Here is an 11,441-nt window from a genome sequence, read left to right as displayed (position 1 = left end):
TACCGCATTTGTTATTTTGACTTCCTGGATCTTGTTCACGTGACGATGTCATCTTTCGGCTATGTCAGTGACCATATCATTCCGGGACCTTTTTAATGTTTAGTTTGTTGTCCTTCCCCCGCACCTCCGATTAGCGCAGTTGGCTACGTACGGTGAGAAAAAAGTTCAACGTACACACATTTAGCGTGTCGTTAAAACGCTTGCACACCGCGTGACCAAGTTAATTCGTTTGGCTTTGGCGGGCGACAGAATATCGACCAGATCGTTACGGGCGGGGACCGAGCGGCCTAAAACTCAAAAAAACAATTATGAATCGCAATAGAGGCCGCGAAAATCTGGGCGGTAAGTCGAGAGCCGTGTGTCCTTGGGGTCGCTCCTGCCTCTGACGGGCGTTAACGAGCGACGAGCGTGGAACTCGCCTGCGTCGCTGCGGGGGCTCGGGTTGGAAGCCTCCGTCTTCTTGGCCCTGGCCCTGTCACCTGCGGGGGGGGGGAGCGAACAAGCGTCACGAGGAGCCGTGCATGTGCACGAGTCGAACTTCTTTCGCACCGCGCTGATTGGAGGTGCGGAGGGGTTGAGACGCAGGGCGCTGCTGGTGGTGGCGAGGGAGCGGGCCGCCGGTCAGCTTTACCTGGGCCTCGCCCGCGAGGAACCCACCGGCAGACCGACCGACTGTACTCGACTGATGGGATTGTGATGCCATTCGCGTGGTAAAGACGGATGGCGATGGGAGCGTGATGTGTTGATGGTGATAATGATGGCTGTAGCGGCGATGGCAGTTCGCTGGGATGACGGGAGAATGGGTGATCGAATGATGATAATGATGATTATTGATGATGATGACCCATGTATGGAAATACTTATGATGATGACAGGGTGGGTGATAAAATGATGATCGTGATGATGATGGGTGGGTGATGGAAAGATAACGACGACAATTATTACAACAATGACGATATTAATGATGACGACAACAACAACGTCAAAGACATCCATGGCGACGACGATTGTATCGGCAAGGATGACAATAGCGACGAGGACGACGACGTCGACGTGAAACAGAACGGTGACAATCACAACAACGAGGACGATAACAACGACAACAACGAGCAGACAATGACGTACGACCCCCGGGCCCCTCACCGCACCTCGTGGTGGCACCGGCGCCACCACCCCCGGCCGGTGCCTGTTCCCCGTCTCAGCCGCCACCGCCGCCTTCGCCTCCCGGTTCTTTGGCGCCGCTTTCTCCGCTCGTCCGTCGGGGAGCTTGGTGGGTTCCGGTGTTCCGCCGCCGCCGCCGCCATCGTCACTACCGTCGCCGTCCGTGCCGCCGACGGCGCCGGTTGACGGGGCGGCCAGCGCGGAGAGCTCCGGCCAGCTGCACTGGATGATGTTGCGCAAACCCTGGAACGGGATCACGGGCGGCCGTCACGACGCTGCCGATGGCGCCCCCCACCCCCCCTCCCACCTCGTGCGCAAATGTATTTGTCCGCTGGCTGGGCTCGGCGGTGGCACTGGGATTAACGGTCGTACACGGATGCGAACTGACGCACCTCGATGATGGTAAAAAAATTCCTTGAGATGGACAAAGACAAAGATCCCCCGTGTAACCTTAACAGACTGTAGGGGCAAGTGCTGTTAGCGAGCACCTATGAAGGCCGGAACGCCACACGAGGGGGTGGGTGGCCAGCACCACGCCCGACCGCCTTTGTCTCCCCAGTGGCGATGTTTACACACCGCACCAGGTACTCATTTGAGGCTGAGTCGACCTAGGGGAGGCCCATGACCGGTTCAGATAATCGTCACCGGTGTTGGCCGTGAGCGGGAATCGAACCCGGGTCGCTGTGTTCATAGCGCTGCGTAGCGCTACCCGCTGCACACCAGAGGTCGCAACCGGGTACTCGATACCCGTACCCTACCCGATACCCGGCTACCCGTACCCGGCCGGGTACGGGTACCCGTTTGCGACCCTGGTGCGGCCGGGTACGGGTACGGGTAGGCCGTGAGTCACTGGTGAGTAACCGTTTGTCACTCATTTCCCAAGGTCTTGTCTCTTCTCACAATTCAAGTTCCTAGAATCAACCCACCCGTGCCTGCAACATGGCTTCATCCCAGAGGTCGCAATCGGGTACCCGATACCCGTACCCTACCCGATACCCGGCCGGGTACGGGTAGGGTACGGCCGGGTACGGGTACCCGTTTGCGACCCTGGTGCGGCCGGGTACGGGTAAGGAATCAAAACCCGTTTGCGACCTCTGCTGCACACACGTGCACAAGGGTATCCAGAGGATGCGACGGTCGGACAGCGTGATGTGGTCGGCTAGGTGACGGCTAAGCCGTAGCGAGGGACAAAAGTTCGCCGCTGGGAACAAATCTTCGTTCTCGCGGGGGTTACAAATAATCACCAAGATGTATTGTTCCTGGTCGGCGGTGGAGGGGGGGGGTGGAACCAATAACATTTCTTAACTTTCGAGTATTTGGCTGTTGTAAATGTCCACGTGATGATGATAAGCCACTTCATTGAGCCCTCATTTGTGGCCAGCTCACTTCTGAAAAACAAGTTCATACCTTTCTAGATTTGAAGCTTTCGTGACTGCAAGTATTCATATTCTTAGGTTTTTTTCGGTAAAGTCACGTAAGGTAAAAAAATCGAAATTAATAAAAGTAAAATTAAAATTAAATTAAAATCATGACGTTTCGGAGGCAACACAACTTCCGTCTTCAGGTGGAACCGTCACAGCACGCTTGCTGTAATCAAGTAAAAAACAAATTTCATACCTCGAGTGGGCTTTGCCTGGTAGGATGGGGATGGTTTAGTGGTGTATTTGTTTGGGTGATTTAAAAAAAAAATTCCTGTACTTTGCACTACTTTCGTGTTTTTGTATTGTTTGTTGTTGTAAGCTTTGTAGTTTATCGGATCCCTCCAGTTTAAATAAATATTCTGATTTAAAATAAATGTTCTGAAGTGCTGCTGTCGAGCACCACCTCGGGCCAGGCCGGACTGCAGCGCTCTATCGGCTCAGCCCCGCCTTACCTGGTAAGATAAAAAACTTCGTGTCCTGCGAACAAATAGCTAATCGGTGGATCACGTGCTTGATGGTGCGGGCCGTCGTGTCCCACGTGGCGTGTGCGGGCGTCACCTGGGGGAGGCTGAGGCCGGCGCGCATCACCGAGTCCAGCACCAGGCCCAGCTCGAGCAGCAGGAGCCGCACGCGTTCCGGCGTCGGGCCCCTCCACCCATCGCCGAGGGGTCTACAGAGCGCGCAAAGGACGACGGAGGAGCGGTGGCGCAGTGGTTAGCGCCACCGCTCCTCATACACGTACAAAGATCCCCCTATAGCCTTAACAGACTGTAGGGGCAAGTGCTGTTAGCGAGCACCTATGAAGGCCGGAACGGTACACGAGGCGGTGGGTGGCCAGCACCACGCCCGACCGCCTTTGTCTCCCTAGTGGCGATGTTTACACACTGCACCAGGTACTCATTTGAGGCTGAGTCGACCTAGGGGAGGCCCGGGACCGGTTCAGATAATCGTCACTGGTGTTTGCCGTGAGCGGGAATCGAACTCGTATCACTGGGTTCATAGCGCCGCAGCGCGCTAACCGCTACACTATCGCTCCCCACATGCATGCATGTACACGTACATGCATGCATACGCACACCTACGCATTTACACAAACGCACTGATATTTAACGCGTAAATCCACACCTATAAGAAACACATACATCCACGCTTAGCCACACAGCCTTTTTGGACGCAAGTGCTGATAGCGAGCAGCTATGAATTCTAGATTTTAACTACACTTATTTGGCCAATCTTATTTGACAGACAACTATTACAGGTTATTGATAGACAGCCAGGCTTGTTTTACCATGTTTAGTTGTTTCATCTTTTTTCACACTATTGTTATGTAGGCCAGGTTTAGTCACAAACCGTACCTCTTTATAACAAAGGCTCACCCTCTTAAGCCTCACCTTACCATATGAATAAAAAGTGTGCCGTACTTGGCCCTTCCCCCCTCTCCAACCATTATATATAAACGGAGTGGTAGCTCTTGCAATCTCTCATTTACTTGATACAGCTGTCGTGGCTGTGACGGTTCCACCTGAAGACGGAAGCTTGTTATTGCCTCCGAAACGTCGTGATTTGTATTTTATTTTACTTTTATTAATTTTAATGTTTTACCTACGTGACTTTACCGAAAAAACCTAAGAATAGCAGCTATGAAGGCCGGCGCGAGGAGGAGGAGGAAGAGCCGATGGCGTGAGCGCGCCGCCCCCCGCGGTTGACGGGCGATCGTGGGCAACGCTCCGAGTCGCTCGGCACCTCTTGACTTGCGCGTCCTGCAGCGAGAAGAAGCCGAACCGCTCCTCGGCCCCCAGCTGCTGCTCCTCCGTGGGGGACTCCCGCGGGCCGCCGTGGCTCCCCTCCTCCCTGGGGCTGCCCTCCGGCTGCCCAGGTCTCCGCTGCTGCCCAGGGGCCCTGAGGCCCGGACCCTGGCTGAGAAAGGAGTAGAGGAGTCGCGGGGGGTGGGGGGGGTGTGCAGATTCCGGGCGTGGGTGAAGGTGCAGCCCCGCAATTGCTTGCTCGCGCCACTGCTGGCTGGAAGAGTTTCCGCTAGCGAGAGAGAACTCTGGAGGGCATTTGGTCCACACTTTTTAGACTACTCACATAGCCACACTCTACCCCACCGCACGTTGACCTGCCGATCGATGTAACCGCAGTGCCCCCCCCCACCGCTCTTCTCGGCGGCGACGTCAGATTCTTGGACGAAACCGGGCCCGTTTTTGAAATCGTGACCGAAACGAAACCGGATAAGGCCCCCACCGAGCTCCGTAGATGTTATTGTCAGAAGCGACCTGCCCACAGAAAGATAGCTCAACGAAGGGGCTCATCGTCATCGCGGGGAAATTCACAAGCGGCCAAATGCCCTGAACGCACGCGTCCATTCCTAAATTGCGGAGGGTTGGAAAAAAACCCGGAGGACGCGGAGAAAAATCCACGCGACACACGGGGAGAATATTCACGGTGTAACCAAGTCCCCGTCGCATCGAAGCATTTTTTTGCCGTGGGCACCTGGGCCTCGTGCTTGTCCACGGAATATCTCTACCCCCCCCCCCCCTCGTGCGTCGTACTGGGCTCTTGTTCAATAAAAAAGTAATATTTTAAAAAAGTTTTTAAAAAACACGCTTTAATGAAATGCACCGTACTAGTAATGGAAGCACTCCACGACTCCAGGAAGTGGCCCCGAAGCTTGCCATAACATAAGGGGCTGTGGTGATTTACAGCCAACGTCAGTTGACCGTGGACAATTAGACCCAAGCCGAAACATAACATATGAAAAATAATGTTTTTACATATTTTTTTTATGATAGAATATAGTATTGTCATCAGTATGACATCAGTATTCCAAGTTTGCAGTCGATACCACATTGGGAAGTGGGTTAAAATTGAGTTGCAAGATTTGAGGATATCAACAACAGACAGAGTGAGTTAAATAAAAGCTTTTAATAATAAAAAAAATATTGCCCACTGGGTTTTTACCTGTGCCGACAATAAGATCTCAACCTAAATCACACCGACACAACAACAACAACAGCAGCGGCTGCACCCCTGGCACCGTCGCGATGTTACCTGTTGGCTGGCGCACCCCGGGGGCTGACAGGGACCCCCTGCGCTCGTGCGGGGACCCGATACACCTGGCCGGGGACCCGGGGAACTCCACGCTGCGGGTAGACGAGAAGGAGAGGGCTCAGTCAGACCGCGCCGGGCAGTTAAACACTCGCTCCAGCCTGCGTCGTTTTGACGTTGCGTTTGTCTCGTGTTTGTATTGGCGGTGGCGCGGCCTGGATCGTTCAACGAGAACCAATCTCAATGTTGGGACTCCGCAATGGGAGCGGTGCATCACGTGGAAATGTATAGCGTCCGAATACTCTAAACGCACAGTTAGTTGTTGATTCGAGAGGGGAAAACCGGGAGGACCCCGAGAAAAATGCGCGCGATCACGGGCTGAGAGAGGACACGCGTAGCGTGGGCACCGTCACCACCCGGCGATGTGACGGAACGGAAGAAGGGATTGCGGAGAGGATGAATGGAACTCGAGCCAAGAACCTTGCCCATGGGCAAGAGAGACGAGGAGGAGGAAGGAGAGGGCACCTGGTGGAAGAATAAGGGGAAATCGTCCAGCACAGGCATCACGCTGTCCACGTCGGGCAGGGTCCACTCGGGGGCTTCCATCGTCGTCGCTCGGCACCCTCCCCCCGCTCCCCGTAGGTACGCTCAGCCTGAACGCAGGGAGAGACACATGGGGACACGAGGTGAGATGCGGAGACTTACGAAGCGTGCACTGCAGCCCTGAATAAAAGACAAAGATCCCCTCGTATAGAGCAACTCAGACCTTACTGGTCACCCCGTGTCTCTTATACATCTCGACGTTCATCCTACAAAGTCCCATCACAAGGGGGAGAAACACAAATAGACAATAACCACCACGACACTCACGAGTACACTCACCACTACACACCTGTCAACCCCTTATCAGCACCCTACCTTGTTACAGACCCATTCAGACCTTATTGGTCACCCCGTGAGCATTAAGACGCGGGGACACACGGAGCGACACGCGGATCTATTGGGAGGCGCGGGGGTCGTACAAGGAGCGCCACGGTGGCTAGGAGATGTTAACTACCTCGCCAGGTACGCAGGAGGTCGTGGGTTCTATCCCGACCCTGACGCCTGCTGCTGTATATTTGGAGTTTGCGTGTCTCTCTCTCATCACCATCACGGTGGCTAGGAGATGTTAACTACCTCGCATGGTGTGCAGGAAGTCGTGGGTTCGATCCAGACCTTGACGCCTGCTGCTGTATATTTGGTGTTTGCGTGTCTCTCTCCCTGTGATCGCGTGGATTTTTCTCCGGGTCCTCCGGTTTCCCCCCTCAACATTTATAATCAACATCACGCATTTAGAGTATTCGGCCGCTCTCAATGCCCACGCGATGACGACGAGACGGGTTTCGTTGGGCTATCATTCATGGATAGCCAGGGTCGCTTAGGGGGGGAAAAATGAGCTACGCAGCTCAGCGGGCACCTTACCTGGTAAAGTAAAATGAATGTTTTGATTTATAGCTTTCGTGACTGCAGGGATTCATATTCTTGTTTTTTTCGATAAAGTCACGAAGAAGGGAAACAATAAAATAATATAAATATAAAACAATAAAAAATTATCACGACGTTTCGACTGCAACACAAGCAATCATCATCAGGTGCGAAATCCACAGCAAGAAAATTGCTGTGGATTTCACACCTGATGATGATTGCTTGTGTTGCAGTCGAAACGTCGTGAGAAATTTGTATTGTTTAATATTTATATAATTTTATTGTTTCCCTTCTACGTGAATTTACCGAAAGAACCAAGAATATAAAATGAATGTGTTTAGTTTAACACAGGGAGCTACGTGCAGACAGCGAAGACGTGACGTACGCCACGGTACACACACGCGCGCACACACAGAGCCCACGTTGACACGGAGTGTGCGTTGGGCGTTCCGTTGCTGTTCAACAGTTGGAGCGGTGGCGCAGCGGTTGACGCGCTGAGCATTTGTGAACCCGGCGGCAAGCGTCAGCGGGCAGCCAAGGACGGTGACATCTGAACCGCGTTGTGTGCGCGTCTACGCGGCCACCCCCCCCTCCTCCTCCTTACGGCAACTCGGCCCTATCCAGTGTGGGAGGTATGGTTGAAACTACGCTCACGGCCCAATACGGCGCGCAAGCGGGGCGCCATCGTCATCCAGCAGCGGATGGACAACAGGACCCGACGTTTAGAGTCGTGAACAGATCTAACAGCGGCACAGATCGTCCGCATCTGTCAATGGCGCTGCACACCGATGCACGACAATCAACATGGCACGCAAACAGATCAAGACAATTAATTACAAGTGATGTGATCTCACTCTTTACCCAGCGCCCCACCAATGATGATGATGTTAGTTATGATGATGAGAGTTATGATGATGAGAGGTATGATGATGGTCGTTACGATGATGATGGTGGTGGTGGTGTTTAAGAGTTTGAAAACTCCTCTGTCCGGTGTCAAAAAACCGTGACTCCAGCACTCGGCAACCGATAACTCATTGCCGTCCAATCTCGCGTTCGTTCGCTTTTGTTGGCGCAGTAAATCGGTGAGTTAATTCGTTTATAATTTACGGAAAGAACCTCCTACCCCCCCAGCCCCCCAGAATTAATTACAACACCAGGGTGGTTAGAGCGTGCCGTCTATTACCACCGATCGAATCCCACCGAACAGAGACTCCACACATCAAATAAACCTCCTACCGTGTCCTCGAGCCTTGGGACGTTTCAATCGCGACGTGGAGCCCCCCCCACAACACATTGCCAGCGCCGTCCCGCCACGAGAAACGCACACGCGGCAGAAGGAAGACGAATGGGGGGGGGGGGGTTAGTTAGTTGGCGGTGATGGTGGGGAGGGAGACAGAGAGACCCTGGCAGTCCGGCCTGTGCGTGCGTGCGTGCGCGTGTGTGCGTTCTTCGTGGGAGTCAACGGGGCGTCGGTAAACGCACGTTGCCAGGATACATCTCGCCGCAATGAACTCGGAGAAGTTAGCGCTGTGCAACAAAAAAATGCCCCCTCTGTCTCGTTCTCTCGCTCTCGCTCGCTCTCCTTCACGGCGCGGAATAACCACGGCGCGCTCGTTGGAGAAACTCCAGCTCGGCTGCTGTGCCATGATTTTTTTTCACCGATTTCATTGACTCAAACGAGTATGAGAGTAATCGGTTACTTCATCATGAGTTGTCTAAGTAATCTGCGGAATGTTTCTTTTTTCAACACCCCCTCCCAAACCACCACCCCCACCCTTAACCATACCCCACTCGCTCCCACCCCGAATAGCTGGGGGAGAAAACTAAATATTTTTCGGAGCTCAGCCCTGGACAACTCCGCCTGAAGTGAATGCTTAATAGTGAGGCGTGCGTGTTTAAACTTAGACAAGCCTGGCTCTGCCGACAAACAGCCTGGATATCCAAACCGGTCCAGACTTTGTTTGCCTTAACAAACGCTGCTTGATGACATTATTGCATGATGGCAAAAGCACACACGTGTCAACCCCCTTTTCAGTGCCCTACCTGATTACAGACCAATTCAGACCTTATTGGTGCCCTTATAAATCTCAACGTTCATCCTACAAAGTCCCATCGCAAGAGAAAAACACAAACAAATAGACAAAAACATAGTTTTTTTGCCCTATTGAAACGGCTGTATGCCGTATGCACCTGCAATCTCAATTTACCTGTACAAGAATACGGGGTAAACCATATGGGTTGACAGCTATGCTTCAACATTGGAGTCTATGGGAGACTTTAACATTGGAGTCTATGGGTAGAGACTTTATCATTGTAATCTATGGGAGACTTTAACATTGGAGTCTATGGGAGACTTTAAAATTGGAGTCTATGGGAGACTTTAACATTGGCGTCTATGGGAGACTTTAACATTGGAGTCTATGGGAGACTTTAACATTGGCGTCTATGGGATACTTTACCATTGGAGTCTATGGGAGACTTTCACATTGGAGTCTATGGGAGACTTTAACATTGGAGTCTATGAGAGACTTTAACCAACCTGTTTTTTTGTAAGTAGTGATTTATGCGGTGCATTCTCAATGCTCGGTACTCCGTGCCGAGAGCGGCCATGGTGAGTGGTCGCGCCGTCATGCACGCCACACGTGTTGCTGCACCACGTGGGATACCGCTGGCTCCACAACGTGCCAGCATTTAGATTGCATCTTTGGATTGTCCACCAATGTGACGACACACTGGTGGTGTGGTGCATCAACCCTGGCGCTGGGTAATGATTGTCCACCAATGTGACGACGCACTGGTGGTGTGGTGCATCAACCCTGGCGCTGGGTAATGATTGTCCACCAATGTGACGACACACTGGTGGTATGGTGCATAAACCCTGGCGCTGGGTAATGATTGTCCACCAATGTGACGACACACTGGTGGTGTGGTGCATCAACCCTGGCGCTAGATAATGATTGTCCACCAATGTGACGACACTGGTGGTGTGGTGCATCAACCCTGGCGCTGGGTAAAGATTGTCCACCAATGTGACGACACACTGGTGGTGTGGTGCATCAACCCTGGCGCTGGGTAATGATTGTCCACCAATGTGACGACACACTGGTGGTGTGGTGCATCAACCCTGGCGCTGGGTAATGATTGTCCACCAATGTGACGACACACTGGTGGTGTGGTGCATCAACCCTGGCGCTGGGTAATGATTGTCCACCAATGTGACGACACACTGGTGGTGGGTGAATCAACCCTGGCGCTGGGTAATGATTGTCCACCAATGTGACGAAACACTGGTGGTGGGTGAATGGCCACGAAGTGGCGGGGACATCCCCACGGCGTCTGTGCCAGGACAGATGCACTTTGAGGCCACGCGAAGTGACGAAGGCTCGCTGGCAGGAGGTATCGGGACAGACCCAAGTGCTATGGGTCGGCTGACTGAGATGACTGGTAGATGCATCAGCTGTACCCCCTACTGTACCAACTTGTTGCATTTTAGCCGCCCGGCTCTCCGCTCGTTGTTGTGAGCGTCGCTCCTCTGCCCTCCATTGTTGCTGGAGGGCGACTGCCTCCAACTGCCCAGTAGCAGCGTCCTTCACGAGCCTCTTCCATAGAGGTCGATCTTGACACCGCTGATACCGGTCATCGGCAAGTCCACTCAGCTCCTCACCCTCCCGTACCACATCACTCCAACTCTTCTCCAGCCCGTGCCGTGCCCGTTTATCCCCCTCTATGCGGCAAAACGGAAGCTGCTTGGGCATGCGGTGGCTGGGCATGCGGGCTACATGCCCCAGCCAACGCAACCTTGCCTGCCGGAGGAGCTCACAGATGGGACTTTGTCTAGATCTTTCAAGGATTTTTGAGCTCCTCACACAATCCAGCCTGGTTAAACCCAGGATGGATCGTACGCATGCCAGCCTGAATGTTTCTAAGCGGCGCAAATGTTCCATTAGGGGGGTCCACGTTTCACAAGCATAGATAAAGGGAGGGCATGACCGTGGTCGAGAAGACCCGAAGCTTCGTGCGGAGCGAGAGACCAGGTAGCTTCCACACAGCGTTGCGCAGCTGATGAAAAGATAATGCCGCTCGACTGATTCGGAGTGAGACCTCTGCTGTCAAACCGGAGCTGGTCATGAGCACACTGCCCGGGTCTGGAAAATTCTCGACTCTCTCCACAACTGCTCCATCACCAATAGGGAGGTGAGGGGGTGGAGTGTTTGGTAGCACAACATACCCAGACAGGTGCTTAGTTTTGGTGGGGCTGATGGCAAGGCTCCACCTCTTAGTGGCAAGCTCCAGGTTCAGAAGCAGCGCCTCCAACTCCTCCTCTGAGTGAGCAGCAATCACTAGGTC

At 53.3% G+C, this 11,441-nt stretch overlaps 1 protein-coding gene across 1 annotated transcript; it reads right to left on the bottom strand.

The window, feature by feature from the left end:
* Positions 1–302: 302 nt before the first annotated feature.
* On the bottom strand, positions 303–8,583 carry LOC144731234 (uncharacterized). The gene is made up of 7 exons (XM_078612252.1): positions 8,331–8,583; positions 6,156–6,283; positions 5,634–5,725; positions 4,326–4,499; positions 3,141–3,252; positions 1,149–1,404; positions 303–479 (listed from the first exon to the last, which is right to left on the bottom strand). The coding sequence occupies exons 2-7, from the start codon at positions 6,234–6,236 to the stop codon at positions 307–309; spliced, it is 888 nt and encodes a 295-aa protein (XP_078468378.1). The 5' UTR covers positions 6,237–6,283; positions 8,331–8,583; the 3' UTR covers positions 303–306.
* Between the last annotated feature and the right edge of the window lie 2,858 nt (positions 8,584–11,441).

This window comes from Lampetra planeri, chromosome 38, assembly GCF_965212315.1.
Source record: "Lampetra planeri chromosome 38, kcLamPlan1.2.h2, whole genome shotgun sequence".
NCBI lineage: Eukaryota > Metazoa > Chordata > Hyperoartia > Petromyzontiformes > Petromyzontidae > Lampetra > Lampetra planeri.
The sequence above is the reverse complement of the archived record's forward strand: the minus strand, read 5'-3'. Positions and strand labels throughout refer to the sequence as shown.

Bases quoted from the DNA above. Each gene is read 5' to 3' on its own strand.
- LOC144731234 (XM_078612252.1), bottom strand. From the start codon at position 6,236: ATGGAAGCCCCCGAGTGGACCCTGCCCGACGTGGACAGCGTGATGCCT. The intron at 5,726-6,155 runs GTGCCCTCTCCT...GTCTACCCGCAG, and splicing joins TCCCCTTATTCTTCCACCAG to CGTGGAGTTCCCCGGGTCCC. The intron at 3,253-4,325 runs GTGCCGAGCGAC...CGCGCTCTGTAG, and splicing joins CAGGACGCGCAAGTCAAGAG to ACCCCTCGGCGATGGGTGGA.